Source organism: Bidens hawaiensis, unplaced genomic scaffold (genome assembly GCF_021521415.1).
Source record: "Bidens hawaiensis isolate Kalapana, Puna unplaced genomic scaffold, B.hawaiensis_p1.1 tig00031153_1, whole genome shotgun sequence".
NCBI classification, from domain to species: Eukaryota; Viridiplantae; Streptophyta; class Magnoliopsida; order Asterales; family Asteraceae; genus Bidens; species Bidens hawaiensis.
This window is the reverse complement of record NW_027495235.1, coordinates 54,279-75,930: the sequence shown is the minus strand read 5'-3', so window position 1 is coordinate 75,930 and position 21,652 is coordinate 54,279. Positions and strand designations below refer to the sequence as shown.

The window sequence follows — 21,652 nt, the reverse complement described above, 5'->3', positions numbered from 1 at the left end:
CTCAAATCTAAATGGAATTAGTCTTAACATATTTAAGGGGATTAGTGGTCCAATATGAACACTATATTGGAACTTTAATCATGCTTTGGTTAAAGTAATTAAAAGGTTAAACTTTGATTAGGTATAGATAACAAATGTCCCAAGTTCAATATTACTTTGAAAGCAAATGGTACTTGTTCAGAATTTGGTGACATGCTCACGTAAATTTGGGAAAGTTTTAACATAATTATGTTTGATATCTTTACTTAACTCTAGTGGATTTAGGAAAAATTAATAAAACTAGACAGAAGATAGAACAAGGTATTTGGAGTTAGTTATGTACGTTAGAATCATTGATTGCCAGCTAGTCAATCTAGGTAGTATTTTGATTAGCATAACTATTTGAAATACACATGAATGATAGAAGTATAATGTCATCAACAATCATGTTTTAGGTTTATTTGGGAGACGGAGTTCCAGGACCGATGGCCGCTCATAAAGGCCGATATATATATAGAGAGAAACGACAACTTAAGACTAATTGTAATGGGCTAACGCCCAGGTCCATAATAGAATGTCCTGGGCGCCAAATACCATTACTGATGGGGCGTCAAGGGCATTAAGTGCAACAGTGGCGGACCTACACCAAAGTTGTAGGTGTCGGTCGATTCTTGTGAATTTTTTTTTAAAAGGTACATATATGTTATTATCCCGATTAGCCCCTATAAAATTTTAACACAGACCCTCTTCCGATCCTTATAAAAAACTTTCCTGGATCCAACACTAAAGGGCAAGCGTGTGAATAGCTTGGCGGACATAAAGATGGAGAAAGGTTGCAAGAGTTTTAACCCAATCATATTGCCCGTGGTTGTTTAAGAATTTGTTTAATTTATTGATTGTTTTTCTTTGTAAATTTTTTAATGATAAAATTTCTATTATATTTAGTAAGTTATGCTTTCTGTGCTATATTTAACGTTATTTTTGTCTCTGATTGAGGAGCGTAAGAATCACGAGCGTTATGCCGTTTTTCATAGCACAAGCCCACAACTCAAGTCAAGATAATATTCAGGCCCAAGTGCAATATACTTCTTTGGTTTATTCTAACTGGGCTCCTAGGATCATTTTGGGCTTTACAATGACATTACTTTCACCGTAAACATGTTTTGTTTGTTTTTTTTAAACAAGATAGAAAAGGTGTACAAATTGGTGTTTGTCATTGTAAGTATAACGATTCGAGTCTTGTGATCGACATTGATGTAGATTTAAGAGTAAGATTAAAAGGTGTGTGCTAAGCAGGAAAGTCAAGAAAGAATATTGGTATTAGATTTACTACATAATACTCAACAAAACTAATTAAAACTAATAATGAGGTCCAAGGGTTTGATCTTTCCTAATTTTTTTTTTGTTTACCATGTAAACTCTTCTCTTCTAGCAATCATGAAATGATAATGATCGAGAATTTCAAAAATTACATTTTAATGTATCGTTCGATTATTTAGAGAGTGATTTTGTATGGTCATACTATCTTATTTAAATTCCTAGCCCTACTAGAAAACTCGACCTTCACCACGGTCATTAACTCGGTTTCTATCAATCCAGGTCTTCGCAGCATGGGCTTTGTTATGGGAAATAGAAACCCAAAGCGATGCGAACGTACATACGCACCGTTATTAATTAGTTAGAATATACTAGTTATTGGTTGCATGATAGTTTTTATCACAATTAAAGATATGATTTGTGTAGGTTACTTATTTGGACCTGTTTAATTATATTCTGATCCGATAATTTCCTATGTAAATAGTTGATTATAAATGCATAACACCCAACTGACTCAATACATGCAAAAGTATATATAAATGTATTTTGTTTTCAAAATGACAAGTGAATCCTATTAACTAATATACAATCATGAACATATAAATTAAACACATAAAGTTGCATGCTACACATAGTTTTTCACCATATGCATCTCTCTCAATCATTCATTTCCCTTGTAATAGAAGGAATGCAACTTGAACTCCTAGCAAGCCCACCCTTGTTCACATTGCCAAAACCTCTCTTATGATCTCTAGGACTAAGAGACTTAGCCCTCCCATCTAGCCTTGTGCTCTTCTTCAGCATCTCCTTCATAGCCGCGGCTTGGAACAACACCGGATTCCTCCTATCGAACCGATTAAACCTCACACAATCCCTAGTGTGCTCACTCAATGCTTCCTCTATATTCCCACCACTTTTCTCCATCTCTTCCTTCACAGCCTCCGAACACAACCCGCATATTAATTTCCCTTGAAACTTCTCACGCACTCGCGCAATGTACTCGGGAGTACACTCCTCACTCATCCCACAACACTCACACTTTGCGACTTCAACTTCTGAAATAGGGGGAAGCTTCAATTGATCAGCAACAGCATCTACTTCTTTGCTTAGCTCAAAGGAGATATCCGATACCATTCTTTGTAAGGTTTCGGTTGATAACCTTGACGGTTTTTGGCGATTTGTTGGTGTATTTTTAGCATTGTAGGAAGTCACTAGGGTATCTCTATCTGGAGCCATGATAAGATTGTGTTGATCACTTTAGCTTATAATTTGAATAGATCAATATTTGAATATGTGATTGTTGTGACTTGGCTCTTGGGTCATTTACTATATAGTGTGTGATTTCACCTACTAGTTGCTAGTTGCTACTCCTAGATAAATGTATGTGGATGACTTGTGTTCAATCACTCAAACTAGAAGTACGTGGACATAAGAGAACCATCCCTTTTAGGTTTAAGTGTGAGCCAATACAATCATCAATGACCCTTTCTATAGGGAAGTCTTATTGAGGCAACCAAGTTGTTTAGAAGGTGTTAAAAACATTTGTAACGTCTAAATCACACTAAAAGGGCATTTGTTCCTATGATCATGATATCTTGGTGTGTTAAAAGGTTTAGTGTTATTAGGAGGACTAGGTTAAATTGCCGTTAAAAAAATCGTCTGAAACACACAAACCAAGCTAAATCAATTGGGTTAAAAGTGAATCAAGTCTGTCTATGGTTTGGAATATCGGGTTTATGATACGGTTTACGGTTTGGAACCACTTGTCAATCACCGAGTTAGCCAAAAGTATTTAGAAAAGTAAAATTATGAACTTTTTTGTCTATATATTTTGTTAATGAAAAAAAAAATTCATGTACGCATTAGTCAAATTAATTAGAGCACGCATGGTTATACGTATATAATTTTCATTTTTCACCTTTTTCCATAAACCCTTTAATACTTAGATTTAATGATGCGATTCTATGCTAAAAAATTAATAAGAAAACACGCCCAACCTAGCGAACCATCAAAATTGAACCGTTTTGAACTGCACCAACGGATCCAGCCAACCTGGCTGATTTTTTTTTAGTTTTCTCAAAAACAAATTGTAGTTGCTTGTCTGGCTAAATGACTTGACTTAACGTCTTAAAAGAAGTTACATATTTCAAACTTGAACACTAGTACTTATCTATAAAGTATAAATTAATATACTTATAAATACTTAATAAACCAACGTGGCTTTAACTTTTTGTTAAAAACCATATTTTTATTACAGTTGTCAATTGAGCTGGTCACGTATTATCATTATTATTACTATATATAATTGGAAGGTTTGGTGCCGTAAGGAGTAAAGAATCATATTGGGCTACTTGGCGGCACCTAATTGGTGCAAGTTTTTTTTGTCTGTTTGTTTATTGTTTTTTGCTTCGCAACGAACTTAATGAAAACCGAACGAATGACAATTTGTTTTTTTTGTTTTTTAGTTCCGGTATCGTAATGAGCGTGACTGAAACCGACCGAATTCGCTAAACTCACCGCGTTTTCTTTTAGTTCTAATGCCGTAACGAATGTAACAAAACGACCGAATGCTAATTTTTTTTTCTTATTTCTAGTATCTTAACGAGTGTGAAGGAAAGTGACCAAATTTGCGTAGACTCACCGCTTCAACACCCCGGATCGACAACGGTTGGGTTTTACCAACGCTCGAGTTTGACTGAGCAACGCTATTGATGATTGGTCCACCTCAATTTTTATATTTATCTATGGTGTAGTTTCAGTACAATAACGCACATAACCGAAACCAGTTGAATTCATATCGACTTACAGTCTCAACGCTTGGGTTTTACTGATCTGTCCCGGCGCAACGCGCCAGGTAAATCACTAGTTTGTCAATAAACTAAATGGTATTTGCAAAATTTTCAAAAATGTTTTATCTTTACAAACCATATCTAACGTTTTTATAATATTTTCATTATAAAAATAGTTATGTTGAAACGGAATTATAATTTAATCAAACATCGTCCCTAAGGTGATCAGTTAGTTAAGAGTGTGGGAGACTTTCGTTTATGTTACGGGTGTTGCGCCTGAGACTGTCTAGCGTGGGTCAGTCTACGTGTCCGGAATACACATTTTGGCACAATTATCATACATTAATTTTATGCCTATATATGATTAGCAATGACAGTAATGTCTTCACAAGAAGGTTAGTAATCTCTCTCGTCAGTTACCTCTACTCATATACAGTGAGTCTAGTTATTAAATCATGAGGCGTTCTTTTTTCTAACTACATTCACATATTATTAATATTATTATAGGGAAAATGTCTAGAAAAGAGTCAATGACTACTTCACATGACTTCTAGATCCCTAAAGAACCATCACACATGAAAAATGATGTAGAGAGATAGAGGTATCACAAGTATAATGATGGTGAGATATGAAAAGAGATTCGATTGTTCTTTATGTTTCTAGGGTGAAAGAACATAAAGTTTAATTATTATAAGAAACTTAAATATAATAAACTTCAAGAATATTGCTATATGTACCAAATATAAAGAGTATTTTTATTTTGTGATAGCATTTATCAAGTTTTGCACATGTATATGTCCAAAAAATGTTTACAGTTTACACTGCTCTCCAAATTATCAAAAGATCGAATAAGATGTTGGTCTCCGATGGACTAATATCCGACTCGCTGAAGTTGAAGTGGGTTGGGCCGATTAATTCAAGAATGGGTTGATTAGTAAGTGGATTGGTTTAATGTAAGTTAGACAACAAGATTGGTTGGATTGAGGGATTAGGATTAAACAAGTAGGTCTGTCTAAAGTGTCTCCTATTAGTTAGCTATTTAATTTGTGTTCAAATAGGTTAGCTTTGCTAGCAAGTTTGGTTAGCATATAAAGATCGACTATTGGATTGAATTCATCAGGACAATTGTAATATGTTTTGAGCTATTTTGTGATTAATACACGTGAGAGTTATTCACAAATCTTCGTTTTGTTTTATTATGTTATCGTTTATATAGACTATAGAGATTAGGGAACAACTTGATTTTGTAAAACAAACAATCGACCAAACAAAAGTTTTTATTAATTCAAAAATTGCATACTCAAAACAAAGACCAACAACTCTATTTTTATGACATGCATAACCAAACCTAAACAAGATAGTTCAAACTATTAGAAACTAAACATAGTTAAACTTCATCTTTAGCACTCCAACTTTCTTCTAACTTCTTCGTTTCAGGATTAACTTCCAATAAATTGTTCTGCCATGATGTTCTTCAGTTATGCAGTGTTTTCACCTTCCCATTTCGAATATTTGTTTTCTTTAGATTAAAGATAAGTAATTTCCCATTCCCTCCGCTACAGTTTTTACGATTGATTCTATATAACCTCTCAAATCCTCTAATCTCATTCCATCCACCGGGTCAGAAATAAAAGACCACTCAATTTTGCAACCACCGTCTATGTCGATAACTTTAATGTTCGCGACATAACACCTAAATCCTAGGTTGTTCTCTGTGATCTCATAGCTCAAGGACTTTTGGGTGGGATCTATAGTCAGCAGCTTCTCGTTAGTCCACTTGCTAGGTGCATTATCTGTTATGTTACTTGGCAAAACCGACGATGATTGTTCGGCTAAGACAACATACCGGACAAGACCTGGTTCGCCATAGACGCCTTCAACTTGGTGGCATTTTTCAGCATCAAGGATTGGAAGCCATTTGTGAATGGTGCAGAAGTCTTCAAAGAGAGGCCATATTTGTTCTGCTTTGATATTTTTAAGTTCTGCTGTGGATTTGCCTTCCCATTTTGAATCTTTGTTTTCTTGAGACATGATGAGACAGAATTGAAGTATATAAAATGATGAATTGCTAATTATAAGTAGATAAAATGATGAATTATTAATGAGTAATTACCAAATACAATTATTTTTTCTAAGCACGAGGATATTATTATTTTGCATGAAAAAATAATTTATATGCTACCTGTTATTCTGTGATTAACTCTAATTAAAGCCTTGCATAAATAATGTGCCATGCATAATATGTATTTCAATAATGTGTCATGTGCGATTCTAAAAATAAAAAAGTAAATAATGTGCCAATTGCCTTGCAGCACATGTATTTTAATATCTAACATTAAATGGACATATAATTTTTTTATTTTTCGCGGTTTGTAAATGCAATTGTCGTCATAAAAGTACCGGTTAATACAAATTTATGACCAAATGATTGTGAATTATAGTCTCACTTGAGATATGAGATAAAATTAATGGGAAAAACTTTGGCTGTTAAAAAAAGAAACACAAATTTATGACTATTTTGCTTGCCCATTCACTTAGCTAGGGCTTTCAAATTTGATTCAAAATAACCTCTCACGTCCTCTTAATCCGAAATGTGTGTGTATGTTTGTGTGATTACGAGTATATGTATGTATGCATAAGTTTGTATCCTCTTAATCCGCTGCCGTGGAGAGTTTCTATTATTTATGAAAGTATGGTTTTGAAACGACAAGATACACCTTGTTTAGTTAGCAATTTCTCAGCTTTTACGAGACATTGGCGACAAGCCAACAATAAATGAAGACGTCGTCAATCTGTCGGATATGACTAGGTGTACTTTTCGGCTTTTAGGGCCTTAATCGACTTTAATATGCTACTTTATGAAACACAACCCCCCATTAGGTTACAAGAAGTTAATTTGGGCCTACTGGTCTTTCTAAGTTAACATTGTATATGGTTGGGCCCTTATCGTGTCAATAGGTGGTTTTGGCTAAAAAAAACCCATGTTTGGTCACCACAAGTAAATTCGGGCATGCCGATCCTTGTGTGACCTTGAAATTTTCGTAAGAAGTTGAAGTCACTTGAGCTAGTAATGATGATGCACCTCGCGATTTTCCTAAATTTCCCGTTGAATTGACCTAAATATAGCAAGTTACCCCCTTATGTGAATTTAGGTATTTACAAAATTTCAAGAGGGTCGCAACCCCATAGCGATTTCATATAATACATTGATGTAAGGCTTGAACCGACACGGACCAAAACTGGACTCTTGCCGCGTCACCCAGTGGAATGCTGCTAGTTTTTTAATATATTCTAATCACTCTCTATCCCTATGGGATAGAGGTAAGGCTGTCTACATCTTACCCTCCTTAGACCCTACCATAGCATTGCTATTGGTGGGATATACTGAGTACGATGATGATGATATATTTTGATCAAAAAGGATAAGATGCCCAAAACCACTTTTAAACAAGCATAAAGTGATTCTTGCACAACAATAATATAGAAAGAAAAAGCAATACAATTATTTATTTATATTTTGTATTTTCTAGCAAATGAATATTGACTTTCAACTAGTAGCAGTAGCACCCTGAAGCTCCTTCTCCATTCTCTCAGCCATAGCTTTCAAAGATGATTCCATATAACAACACAAATCCTCCAATCCCATTCCTTCCATCGGGTCCGCCACGAACCGCCACTCCACCATGCAACCAACATCCATCTCAACCACCTTCATCTCAGCAACATAACCAGTAAAGCCTAGGTTGTTCTCTCCAATCTCGTACCTCAAACACCGTTCGACAGGATCCAGTGACACCAACTTCTCATGACACCACTTGACGTCGACTTCGTTAGAAGGCGACGATGATGATTTTATGATGGTGGCACAATATCTTACTAGACCAGGTTGACCATGGACTCCTTGAACATAGTGGCATGTGTCTAGAGTTGGAAGCCACTTATGGATGTTGCAAAAGTCTTCAAGTAGTGGCCATACTTGGTCTGCTTTGGTGGTTTTGAGTTCTGCTGTTGCTTTGCCTTCCCATTTTGAATTCTTGGTTTCTTCAGCCATGTAAGAGACAAAGTGAGAGATATAGGGAGACAAGTGCGCATATATATTTGTGGGTATATTGAAAATTGTAGCTAGTGGACTTTTGAACTTTTTTAATTTTTTTTAGCAGTCATTTGAATCACTGACAGATCACTGGTTGACATGATCATCCTCATTCCTCTGGCAAATTCAAATTTGACATATATTTATAAAATTTCTACAGCTAAATAATAAAAACATATCTGATTTGATCAAATTTGGATGAATATTTATGGATATATTATGCCTATCTGTGAAGTACTTATGAGAAATAAATTCAGTAGGACCAATAACGACATGATCGCTATGTTTAACGTACCCAAGAAGGCCAAGATAAATCGAATGGTTGTGGAATTAAAGTGGTCACACCATGAAAATGACACTATGACTTTGCTAAAGTCAAGACTCAAGAGTCTAATCATATGTGCCGATTAATTTAAATTAAATCTGATTATATTTGACCAAATATATAATTGTGAAAATACATTTTGTGACTGGAAAAAAAAACGTGGCTTTGCTAGTTTGTCTGTTGAAAGTTTAAGAAATACGAGTAGCATAAATTTATAACTAGAAGTTACAAAAATTGCATTTAATCCGGATATATTCTTGAAATTGTAAATCGAGAACAAGGGCTGAGGATGAATAGATGAGATGGAATATTTGCCTACAAAAATATGCTTTTATGCTAAGATCATTTGTGGTCTGGAAGCAATAGAAACAAGTTATATTCTTAATTATCTAACAAAAAATAAGGTAAATGTAAGAAGAATATTTTGGCACTGCAACGTTACAAATTGTTTGATTGCCCATGTATAGTTTTAAAAGCTTGAGTTTGCTTAGATTCATTCATTATCTATAATATATTTTATTTCAAATTCCTTCTATTTCCTTATTGTCTCCATTATATTCTTCATGTTTGACTCACAAGTCACAACCCACCACCATTCTTCACCTTACCCCACACGTGCCATCAATAACTCTCAAGCCTACACGACACTACAACACCAACCTTTTAATTTCCAACACATAATTTTGTCTTGAGGATCACTAATCATGTTCAAAGCCAGCTAGACCTGAAGTTTTAAGAAGTATTTATATTTGAAAAAAGAAAATTGTGTAATTTTAATGTTTAAAGTTTAAACCCAGCAAGTAATTACTCAACTCTTTAAGTTTTAATTCCATTTTTACAAATAAATTTTTTTTACACAACCCAAACCATAACTCAATAAACCAATTTAAAATTTTAATTGTTTATATCCGATTAAAAAAAAAGCACCAATTTGAAGGGAGATTATGTGATTATTGCGCGTGTCATAATATTACTTGTTTAAAAAGCATTCACACACAATACTACACATATAAACACGACACGCTCAATAAAAAAGATCTTTTATATTTAAACATCTATGGAAATTGAATAACACATTTGTTTATTTTATCTATACGTGGTCTCTGACATATTCAATTAAAAAAAATAAAAAAATACTACACCCTACTTTATTTGGCATGTAATTAACAAAATGCAATATGGCAAACCCTGTGATTATAATAAAAGGATTAATAGCTTAATAAACAAACACATGCTTATAATTTATTTATGCTTTTAAGATTTTATCAAACCTCAAAAGGCTCGCACATTGCTTTGAACCAAAGCATTCTCCATTTTCTTGGTAGTTTGATCTAGCCCAGTTTGATACTTCTTAAGCAAAACATCATACGTTAACCCGTCAATCGGATTAACAACAAACGACCACTCGACCACGCACCCTTTGGCATCACCAGGAACAATCTTGATGGTTGAAAGATAAGACTTGAACCCAATGTTGCAATCAACCATCTCATAGCTCATGGACATCTTTTCGTGATCAACGGCTACTAACCGCTCTTTCGACCAACTAACATGGTCCGGACCACCATCTGAATTTGGGAGTGAGGAAGTGACACAATAACGAGTGCCACCGACCTCGCCATTGGTGCCATGGACACCGTAGCAAGTGGACAAGGTGGGAAACCATTTGTGGAAGTTGAAGAAGTCTATGAACAAAGGCCATATTTGATTTGCATTTGCTTTTGTTAGAGTGCTTGAAACCTTACCTTCCCATTTTGCCATTGATGACTTCTCCTCCATTTAAATTGTTTTCTTATGTTTTTGTTGAGTGGATGGAGACCCATGTTTAACACTTATAACGAATTGATATGGCATTAATAACTTTTCTTTTTTAAAATACTAAATCTTTAATGCATATATATTTGTATATATTATGTATACTAGCATTTATCGTTTGTATTACGGGTGTTGTTTTACATTTTCCGTTTCAAATATTTATATATTGTTTTTGGGTTTTAAGTTTATTTATTGTTAAAAATTAATAATATACTTAGGGTTTGATGATGAAAGGGTTTTATAAATAAATAAGATGTTATAACCTATTTAAAAGCTATTTGGGATTGGTAAGGCCAATAAATAAGATGTTATAATCTATTTAAAAGCTATTTGGGATTGGTAAGGGGCATGACCTGCTTATTTTTTTTACTATAAAATTGTTTCTTAATTATAAATAATATTTTTTTTTAAAGATATTAATTTTTAGTATATCTCTATTTTATAGAATTTTCATATCAATTATTTGGTGAGATTAATTTTTAATATAATGAGATGTTATAGCCCGTTTAAGGGCCATATAGGGTTTGTGAGACCCATACATATGAATTCGAGTCAAATACATGAGAAGCCTTTATTTACAAATAAAACAAGCTAGTGACGTTAAGAGGAGATGGAAAATAAGTAGAGAGATTTTAAAGGTTTAATTTCTATATATTTAATAATATGTTAATACTATATGTATTTTATAGATGATGATTCATTGTTGACAAGATTTGTCTTCTTTTAAGATGAATTATATTCATCATTAAGTAAATAATTAATATATTATTTAATGATCTGTGATCTACAACATAATAAAATAAACATATTTATTATAACCTTTTTTAAATCCATAGTAAAAACTTGGATTTAGACAAACGCTGTCATCCTCCCTTACTTGTACTACTACTAGTGTTTGGTTGTTTTAATTGTAATTTGTAAGTACACCGAAAGAAAGGTCTGTGTCACAACCGTAACCCAAGATGTCTTTCCAACGTTATCATTGCAACATTTGTCAAAGTTTTGATTTTTGTCTTCATGCATTGTTTGCATAATGGTTTTATATTCGATGGGACGAAAAGTTAGCACATAAACGTTTGGGTTTTGTTTCAAACCTGCATTTAATTAATTCAACTACAAATATAAGCGGAAAACTTTGAGGTGTCAAATAAAACCTCATGAGGTAAGAACTACCTTAGAGAATCGACCTAATAGTTCTTACCGGAGGCATGATCATGTTCATTTCTCAGTAGTCAATAGTTTATTATCTTTGTTATATTGTACTCATTCAAGTAACAACGACATGCATCACTTGTCAATGTTGAAATATGCGGATGAAAATTAGTCGTTGAAGTATCATGTGCATATGTCATATGAAAAGGCCAAAAGAAGTTAGGGAACTGTCAGTTTGTACCATGCAACAATTTAATTTTATTCACCTATTTTTTAATATTCGCTACTGTTTTATTTTATTTTATTTTGATGAATTGCCTAAAGAATATTTAAATGCGAACCAACTTCAACTCGCATATGAATTAACGGTAATCACAAAAATAAATTATATGTGAATACAAAATGATTAGGATGAGTAACAGATTGTGGTTCTCAAAATGACATGGAGTTTATCCAGATGCAAGTATGAAATTTTTTTAAGTAAAATATCTTGGTTTCATAAACGTATTTAAGAAAAACCTATTTTATTAATTTACTTTTAGCAAACTGTTTTAAATAACGGTAGCTTAGGCCCAAAATAATTTGTGTGGTCTATTTCCGGCCCATCTATTATATGCTTTTTGCATTCTGAATTCTGATCCATTTTCGCCTTTTCATATCATTTCCGATTAGAGGTGAAAAAAAAACCCGAACCCGGAACCGAACCCGAAAAAAATATTCAAAACCGGTTTTTTATACCCGGGTTTATAATATCCGAATCCGTACCCAACCCTACCCGTAGGGTACGGATAGGGTATGCATTTAAGTACCAAAACCCGTACCCGAAACAGGCCCCGATTTATACCCGGTAATACCCGAAAACTGGAACCGGTTCCATACCCCGAAACCGGGTTTTTCAAATACCCGATCTATACCCGAAAAATACCTGAAAAAAACCCGAAAATACCCCTAAAAATTGTAACCCTTTAAAAAATCCAATCTATACCCGAAAAAAAGCCAAAAGAAAACCCAAAAATTGGGTTTTTTCAATACCCGAAAATAGGGTATTCAAATACCCGGTTTTAGAAAACCCGGTTCGATACCCGACCCGAACCCGATGCATAGGGTATGTTTTTTAGAGAGAATATCCGGGCCCGAACCCGACCCGGGTATTGCCAATATCAGATTTTTCAATACCCGATTATACCAAACCCGGTTTCATACCCGAACCCGGGTATTTGAAATACCCGATTTGTGCACCGCTATTTCCGATTGAAAGTTTGAAACTACTCCGTTACCTACGTTTTTTTTTTTTCTCTCTTTTTCACTTTTTTTAGGTTTCAAGGTGAATTACTGAATTGAGTATTAAAGGTGTGTATTCAGAAGCTTTTTATTCGAGTAAGTCACGGCATTGATATAGGCCACCATAAATTCTCGAATGTTGTCTTGCCTATGCCATAACGGCTCTCTTTGACTCTCTTTGACTCTCTTTGACGGCTGACAACAACATTTATACAACAACATTTATATGTAAGTATCCAGGGTCAGATCACCTGAAGCCCGAATACATTCATGTTGTCAGCATATATTTGACTAATAGGGGTGTGTCCAAAAAATTCTGAATCCGTGTCCAAAGTGATTTTGAAAATATTTTGATAGTTCGGATATCCGAACTATCAATTTTTTTAATTATTGAATAATAAATATTATTTATAAATTTGGGATAAATTTCAAATATCTTCGGTAATTTTGTTGGATGTTTTGGTTATCTGAAATATTTTAAAAAATAGTTCTTATAAATTTTTTTTATAAATAGTTTTTTATCAAATTCGGATATCTATTACGGATTCGAATAGTGAAATTCTTTATCCGAAATTTGGTGGGCATCATCCATATATGTCTGACTTTAAACACCCTATTAACCAATTAACTCAAACATAATAGTCTAAACACAATTTTATAAAACACTCTAAATATACTACCTTTAATTTTAACTAGACTTTTTTCCGCGCGCATTACGCAGCGAATTCTGTTTTATGTTGCATGTTAAGTGATATTGGCTTAGCTTGTAACACTATTGTTATGAAACCAACACACCGTATAGCAACCAAACATACATTTGAATTGGAAATATAAAAACGATTGTTGTTATTGGTTAAAATAACAACAATACTAATGCCGGTTTTTTTCAACGGTGTTTTCTCATGCATGAACTTTATGAAGGATGTAACTAAATTATCATGAATCTGCAAAATAACCTAAGTTATGGAAAACCTTGAAAAAATAAAATCCCAAGTTTCGAACAAAACTAAGCCAAGCATGTTGGTTTCTAAGTTAACTAACCCTCGTCAAGCCATTCAACCTAATCACTTTATTGGTTTAACTAATATTCTTTTATAATCTATACCAAAAATAAAACTTAAAATATTGCAATAAGTATCTGCAAAGCCATATCAAAAAAGTCAGGAGCATTGAGGGAGTTTCGAGGAGCACTGAGGTAGTTTCAAACATGAGTCTAACCCAGAAGCACAAACGTTAACCAGTTTTACTTTGACCACTTCACCAAACAGTCAAGTTGCTTGTACTTCATTCCTTTAAAAATATATACAAAAATAATACTTAAAATATAAAAAAAAAATTAGCCGCAACGGCAACAGCAACAGCCTCCTTTACTCTGTATAGAAAGTTATAAACATAAGTTATGATATCATAATTCATAAAATTCGACAGACCTTTTTAAAATTTTTGGTTTTGTTTGTTTTATAATTTTTTTAATATTTTTTTAGCGATCCAAAATGGTTTTCAAAATTCTCATCTTGCCATTTATCATTATATATATACACACACAACACAAGCAACAAACAAACAGTAAATCAAATCAATGGAAGAAGAGGATCGTAGGCAGAGGCTTCTAGAGAGAGAACTGTATCAAATCGAGCAAATACGGCAGCTCGATGACGAAGAATTGGAGATCGAAGAAGTCGAACACGGTCACCAATCGTCCGATGACGAACAAATCGAGTATTATTATTTCGCCTTCATTATTATTATTATTATTATGATTATGCCGTTTTGAGTTTATTATACGATTGAATTAGTTTATGTTCGTTTTGTTGTGTTTGTATGCGATTTGCATTCCGTTTGGTGTGTGATTTGTTTGAAATTAGGGCTTAGGGTTTCTAATTGAGGCTGATAATAAGTTAAGGTCTGGTACAGTTTGATTTAGGGTTAATTGTGATAAAACTATTACTGTTGTTGGTTTGTGGTAGGATTACTCTAGCTCGAACAAGTAATACACCGCGCGAGTTCTTCATGCGTTAAGGTTGTAGATGAAATGAATCGAACCGAACCGAACAAAGCCTTGTTCATGTTTGTTCGTTAAGGTTTTCATTGGAGAAGAGAATGGTTTATGAACATCTAACTGAATGGAATTACTTGTTCGTGTTTGTTAATGGTTCACGAACAAACACAAATGAACACAAACAATGTTTTGTTTGATTTAGGTAACCAAGAATGGCTAGTGCCAACAAACATAAACGACGTAAACGAACACAATTGAGCGAACGTGACCTCTGCTCGTGTTGATTCATTTAGTTAAACGAACAATTTTTTTTGTTCATGTTCGTTCATTTATTAAACCAACATCCTGTCGAATATTCAGGAACAGTTGGCTAACGTTCTGTTTATTTACAGCGCTTTCTAGGTATCTAAAAGCTGTAGATATGATGTATGGATACAAGAATTTTACTAACATGTATCAGGTTTTAAACCCTAAATATTGAACTAAAGATGGAAAAATAAAAAGGATGCAGATATGAACACGAGCTTTACCTCATTTAGCTTAAATAAGTGTAATATAGTCTTATGTAGCTGATAAATGTTGTATATGAAAGAACTTTTTTGTAATTGTTAGTGTTATATTATAACTGGCAGTAAAATGAATGAAAATGAACCGTCTGATTTATGTGTGTTCAAACTTTAAAGAGTACAGTTATTTTGGTTGATTAAGGTTTGAAATTGCTTTTTGGCATATGAAACTTCTCTATTATGTAGTTATATTAAGCTTTAGTAGCATGTAGACTTGCAAAATAACTGAAAACAATGTGCTCTTTGAATTTTGAGGAGTAGATACGAATAAAGTAATATGGTTTAATAGTGGTATTATGCTGTCCTCAAAAAGTATGATATGCACAACTTAATTACTCTGCATCTCAAAATATTTGTAGAATATCAAGCTAATGTTGGTGATCATTTTGAGGCTTTTAGCTATTTATCAATATTTTCTTCTCAATATTCTTGTTCTCTGTTTTGTATAGATTCTATTGAAAAACATTTCCAACTTTTTATCGATGAATCTCACTATCACTAAATTTGGATAATCTAACGTGCGTCAATGTGTCATTCAGAAGCTTTCATATCAACTTTTAGTGTTCGACACATATTTTCTTTACTCTCCTTTTTCAAATCCATACTCAAATGTAACATCTTTGGCTGCTTCATGACATAATTTGAATTCTTAAATAGTAATCATGTGAATGATAATTTGTAGCAGTTTAGTATTGCTTTATCTGTTTCAGTGAGCATGCATTTGGTGGAGCTTCTGCATCTAGTGGTTTCGCATTCAATACATCTTTGGCTTCCATGCATTCTTATCTTGGTGGTAAGCATCTGATTTATCAGTGCTTTTCATTCCTCATTATATTAAAGCCTAATTGATTATTTAGTTAATTGCATAATTTTTTATATATATCAGAGGTTGAAGATACTCATAACAGACTTGCTTTCTTGGATGGTGGTGTCATATTGCACGTGCCGTTATTTTATCTTGAAGGTATACATCTTTTGCATGTTAATTTGCATCTGCTTTATTTCAACTTATGGCTTATTTTTGGCATTTGAAATTCAGGTGTCGTTTTGTTTCCCGAAGCAACTCTTCCACTCAGAGTAATTCAACCTAATTTTATAGCTGCTGTAGACAGAGCATTGAGACAAGTTGAAGCTCCTTCTACCATAGGGGTGGTATGTGAAAATATTTATTAAACATTTTTTGAACTGTTAAAAGTTCTGTTTCTTTATTGATTATTATTATTTTTTAAGGTTCGCGTTTATAGAGATGGTGACACAGGGAGAATTAATTTTGCAACAACGGGAACAACGGCTGAGGTGTAGTCATAATTCATGCTTTAATAGTTGGTTAATTGCATTGAAAAGTAACATGAACGGGGCCATCTTCGTGTTCGTTCGTTTATCTTTAACCGTTAACCGAACAAACGATTGAACATGAATAGTTAAACGAATGAGGCTTTCTTGTCCATGTTTGTTCGTTAAGGAAATGAGTGTGTTCGTTTTCGTTTATATTCATTTGTTAACAGTATAAATGAATAGTTTACGAACTTAAATGAAAGAAGATAACTTTAAATAGATGAACAAACTTAGACGAGCAAACACCATTTAAAAATTTATAAAACCAGTCTAAATTGTTGTGTGTCTAAAATATTTTAATGAATATATGAACAAACCTAAATGAACATAAAGAAACAGAAATAAAGGAATGTTCACAAACATAAATGAACAAGTGAGACACCTATTCATGATCACTCTTTTAACTAAATTTGTTCATGTTCGTTCGTTTATTAAATAAACGAATTTCCCCCTAATGGTTCGCTAAACGCTCGGTTCTTACGTTAGAAAAGTGAGTCAATACGGTCAAAAGTCACCTCACACGCCATCCTTTTAACCAGTTAATGAAATTACCTTAAATCAATGTTTTCGAGAATTTGTCTTGTAACTTTTATGGTTTTATGTAACATGATTAAAATATCAAAATGAATTTTCTTTTTGATGAATTCAGATTCGACAATATCGCCGATTGGAGGACGGTTCAATAAACGTAGTTACTCGTGGTCAACAACGGTTTCGTTTAAAACGCAGATGGATGGAACTTGAAGGAGCAGTATGTTATCAATAACACAAAGTATATCTAATTATTAATTACATAATAATTAATTAATACTTTTTCTACTTTTTTCCAGCCATGTGGTGAGATTCAAATAATCCAAGAAGATTTACCATTAAGGACACCACGAGACGCATTTGGAAAATTAACTCCGTTAAGAAACTTATCTGGATCCAGTGTTTCTCATTCAAAACTACTAGTTCATGGAAATGATGATTATGATTCAGATGATAGTTTTGTAAACGAGTTATCGTTAACCGAACGAAGATTGCATACTTCTGCAATTAAATCTTCTCGTTCTAATTTGTTTGGCGAGTCAACAAGTAGTGACGATGATAGTCCCATGGGTGAACCCCAACCTATATTACCTTTTAGAAATAAGAAAAGCAATGTGGAGAGGTTAACGGCAAAACGGGACTTGATACCTGGTCGAAGGGAGTGCCCAAGAGCGTTTTGGCCTTATTGGGTTTACCAGATGTATGACTCATATAGTCTTGCTCAAAGGTTATCAGGTACTTTCATCTGTTCATCTTCTTGTAAATGAACCGAACGAACATGAATGGAGCATGTTCGTGTTTTATAGAGTTTAGTAATAGTATTTATTTAAAGATTTTATCTGTACGAACTCTGAATTCATGTACTTAAACGAATTTAAAGTACCAAACTTTCTTATAAATCAGCTTTTAAGTAATGGTTACTGAAATATAAATAAACATTTAATTCTTTCCTTTAACAACCAACATTAGTAGTTCTAAATTTTTATTTTTAAATAAATAGCATGGTTAAAAGTTAAAACTTAAGGGCACAAATCTGATATTTAAAAAAAAATATATTATTGATGGATACAAGCGGTTAAATGTGAAATTTTAAAGTTTGAGTAAGAGTAAGGGTAAAATGGCCATATTTTGTGATATTATTTTGTTTGTTTGTAGACATGTGGAAAAAAATAGTTGGGACACCTAACATGGATGCCCTCGTGAGAAATCCCGGTCTTCTTTCATTTCATGTTGCAAGTAAGATTCCTGTGTCGGAATCTACACGGCAAGAGCTTTTGGAGATTGACGGGATTTCTTATCGGCTACGTCATGAAATCGAGTTGCTCGAGAATTTTGACCAAATTAAATGTAGAAGTTGTCAGGTATTCATTTACACATTTGATTATATCTATATGTGTACATATTTGTAATTCAAAGAGCATATAAGTATAGGTGCCAATTTTGACTCGTTGGCTTTTAATTGGTCGATTTGTAGGCTTGTAAACGAACTGTACGTTCGGTGAATTCTTCAACGGGGAGTTTATGTTTGCTTATTTAACAAACGAACGATCCTGAACAATGAGTTTAGTTGATTTATTTAAATGAATGAGTGCGGAAACATGTCTTGTTCGTTCATTTATGTTTGTTTAAGTAGTTCGTTTACGTTTGATATTATATATATATATTTAAGTTTTTTAGGCCAACAATTTATTTTATTTTTAATAGCTTGTTCACATTCAATTTTAATTGGTTTTAGCTCAGTTTTGTTCGTTCATTTGTTTACGTTTGTGAACTGTTCGTTTATACTGGTAACAAACTAACACAAACAACTTCATTTTCTTAGCAAACAAACACGAACATGAAAAACTTGTTCGTGTCCGATCATCTGTTCGATTTAAGTTAAACTAGCGAACACGAACATTCTCTGTTTGTGTTTGTTTGGTTCGTTTAATTGTTTGTGTTCGATCGTTTGTTTAGTTAAAGTTAAACAAACGAACACGAATATTGTTCATTCGGATTCATTTGATTCGTTTTGGCTGTTCGTGTTCGATCGTTTGCTTAGTTAAAGTTAAATGAACAAACACGAACATGCTCTGTTTGCGTTTGTTTGGTTCGTCTAATTGTTCGTGTCTGATCATTTGTTCAGTTAGTGGAACGAACACGAATATGTTTCATTTGTGTTTGTTTGGTTCGTTTTGTTGTTTGTGTTCGACTGTTTGGTTGGTTAAAGTCAAAACTATCAAACACCAACAGTCTCCTTTCGTGTTCGTTCGGTTTGTTTACAAGCTTATCGATTTGGGTTTTTTTTTCTATAACAAGTTAAAGTGTATTTTTAATGGATTAAACCTCTTAAATCATGTGTATTGCCACATTTAAATTGTAATCAACGATAATGATATATTTTTTTTTTCTTGCAGACATTGCTTGCAAACCGTAGTGATATGTTGGTGATGTCGACTGACGGACCGCTTGGTGCATATGTGAACCCGAGTGGCTACGTGCATGAAATAATGACTCTTCTTAAAGCGAATGGATTAGCACTTATTGGGGTACCCACAGAAGAGTATAGTTGGTTTCCTGGGTATGCATTTATTTGATTTTTCTATAAACTAGGCTAGCAAACGACCGAACAAACACGAACAGGGCGTGTTCATGTTCGTTCGCTTAACTTTAATCGAACAACGATCGGACTCGAACAGTTAAACGAGCACGGCTTTCTTGTTCGTGTTCGTTCATTAATAAAATGAACATGCTCATGCTCGTTTATGTTAATCCATTAATAGTATAAATGAATGAACATAAATGAGCAAATACCAATTAAAATTAAATGTGAATATCAATCTGTCAGGCCTCAAATTAATAAAACTAGACTAAATAGTAACTGGCGACATTTTATTTTTATAAAACTAGCCTAAATTTTAATGGACCCAACAATTTAAATGAACGCATAAATGAAAAAATGTATTAAAACGTAAACGAACGAACAAAAGCGAACCTTAACGAGCATAAATGAACGAACGAGACATATGTTCATGTTCATTCATTTAACAAAGTGAACTAAAAAGTTTCTCATGTATGTTCGCTAGTTATATAAACGAACTTCCCACTGAACTATCGGGTCATTACAACCCTATAATATCTAGTAGTAAATAACTGAGTATAGGTGGCAAATGTAAGGATTGGGTAACGTGCCAAAACAAGTTGACCAAAACCAGTTTTTGTTCAAAGCATTTTGTGTTCATATAAATAACTTGTTGATCAATATATCATTTTGAATGTGTACTCATACCCGTTAGAGATGAAACATAATCCGACCCAGTTTATAACTATACATGATTATTTCTTAAAAAATGCTTGTTTGTTTGTGTACAGATATGCATGGACGGTAGCATATTGCGGAACGTGTGAATATCAAATGGGGTGGCTTTTCACGGCTACAAACAAGAAGCTAAAACCGCGTTCTTTTTGGGGTATAAGGAGTTCTCAAGTGGCAGATGACATGCATTGAAATAAAAACTTGTATGATCTTGTTTAGTTTCTTTGTTTTTCAAACATGTATAATAGTTGGATTCTTGGGTAATGCGTTTGTTACGAAATGTTTTCACATAACAGTTATGCTATTAGATTATCGGTGACGACATAAACGAAAGTATGATTACAACCATAGTTATCAAATGCGTCAGGTGCACTCAAAGCGCATAGCCCTCTCCAAGGGCCTAGGCGCAGAAAAAGCGTGAGCCTCGAAAAAAAAAGCGTACTTAAATAAAAATTTCAAAAATATTTAGTAACGGAAAATACCATTTTTTTTCATATTCCAATATATTTCAAACCATAATCCTCTAACATAAATTACCAAAATCATCTAAATTACCAAAATAACCAAACATATATCATCAAAGTAGACAGTTTATTCAACAACGAATGATCTGAGCATTTTCAATCGAAAGTCAAAGAAAATCAAATCAAGCATTAATCGTGTTTTTTATTTATGTTAAATTGTTAACCCAATTAATTTTAGGTAAGCTGTTTAAATGGGTTAAATGATAAAGTCAAAGAAAATCAAATCAAATCAAATCAAGCAGAAAAATGAGAATCAAATAAAATCAATCAGAAAAATAAGCAAGGGCCGACTTTTTTTCCCTAAATTAGCGCCTGTAATTAAGGAAGGCGGTGAACTAGCGCTTCACCCAAAAAAAGGCCTAGGCGGCCAAGCGCTGCGATTTTAATAACTATGAATACAACGTGATCAAAATGATCATAATGCATTATAGTCAAAATGATCATAATGCATTATAGTCTTTTTTGTTTATATAGCTAACCTTTTGAGGATATTGAATCCGGAGTTGGGTAAAACGGCTTCTGGGCTCATTATATGATCGGGAAAGGATGATACTGAGACGGGTTTTGGTAATGTCAGTACCTTATAACTTATTGTAGCACCGTGTCTTATACATGGCCTAATATGCATCAGGTATGGGGTTGGTTCACGGG

General features: G+C 33.5%; 5 protein-coding genes across 5 annotated transcripts; 1 reads left to right on the top strand and 4 right to left on the bottom strand.

Annotated features, from left to right (window-relative positions):
- Window positions 1–1,953: 1,953 nt before the first annotated feature.
- Window positions 1,954–2,532, bottom strand: LOC143581712 (uncharacterized). The gene has a single exon (XM_077064429.1). It carries the CDS (start codon window positions 2,530–2,532, stop codon window positions 1,954–1,956), a length of 579 nt encoding a protein of 192 aa, XP_076920544.1.
- Window positions 2,533–5,498: 2,966 nt separating this feature from the next.
- Window positions 5,499–6,116, bottom strand: LOC143581724 (lachrymatory-factor synthase-like). Its single transcript, XM_077064438.1, has one exon. The coding sequence runs from the start codon at window positions 6,114–6,116 to the stop codon at window positions 5,607–5,609; it is 510 nt and encodes a 169-aa protein (XP_076920553.1). The 3' UTR covers window positions 5,499–5,606.
- Window positions 6,117–7,495: 1,379 nt separating this feature from the next.
- On the bottom strand, window positions 7,496–8,150 carry LOC143581723 (lachrymatory-factor synthase-like). The gene has a single exon (XM_077064437.1). The coding sequence runs from the start codon at window positions 8,134–8,136 to the stop codon at window positions 7,633–7,635; it is 504 nt and encodes a 167-aa protein (XP_076920552.1). The 5' UTR covers window positions 8,137–8,150; the 3' UTR covers window positions 7,496–7,632.
- A 1,560-nt stretch (window positions 8,151–9,710) lies between these two features.
- LOC143581722 (lachrymatory-factor synthase-like) lies at window positions 9,711–10,287 on the bottom strand. Its single transcript, XM_077064436.1, has one exon. The coding sequence runs from the start codon at window positions 10,280–10,282 to the stop codon at window positions 9,776–9,778; it is 507 nt and encodes a 168-aa protein (XP_076920551.1). The 5' UTR covers window positions 10,283–10,287; the 3' UTR covers window positions 9,711–9,775.
- Window positions 10,288–14,330: 4,043 nt separating this feature from the next.
- LOC143581721 (uncharacterized) lies at window positions 14,331–20,688 on the top strand. The gene is made up of 10 exons (XM_077064435.1): window positions 14,331–14,470; window positions 16,027–16,109; window positions 16,203–16,280; window positions 16,356–16,468; window positions 16,547–16,612; window positions 17,301–17,402; window positions 17,482–17,917; window positions 18,338–18,543; window positions 19,579–19,742; window positions 20,534–20,688. Exons 1-10 carry the CDS (start codon window positions 14,331–14,333, stop codon window positions 20,667–20,669), a joined length of 1,524 nt encoding a protein of 507 aa, XP_076920550.1. The 3' UTR covers window positions 20,670–20,688.
- Window positions 20,689–21,652: the final 964 nt, after the last annotated feature.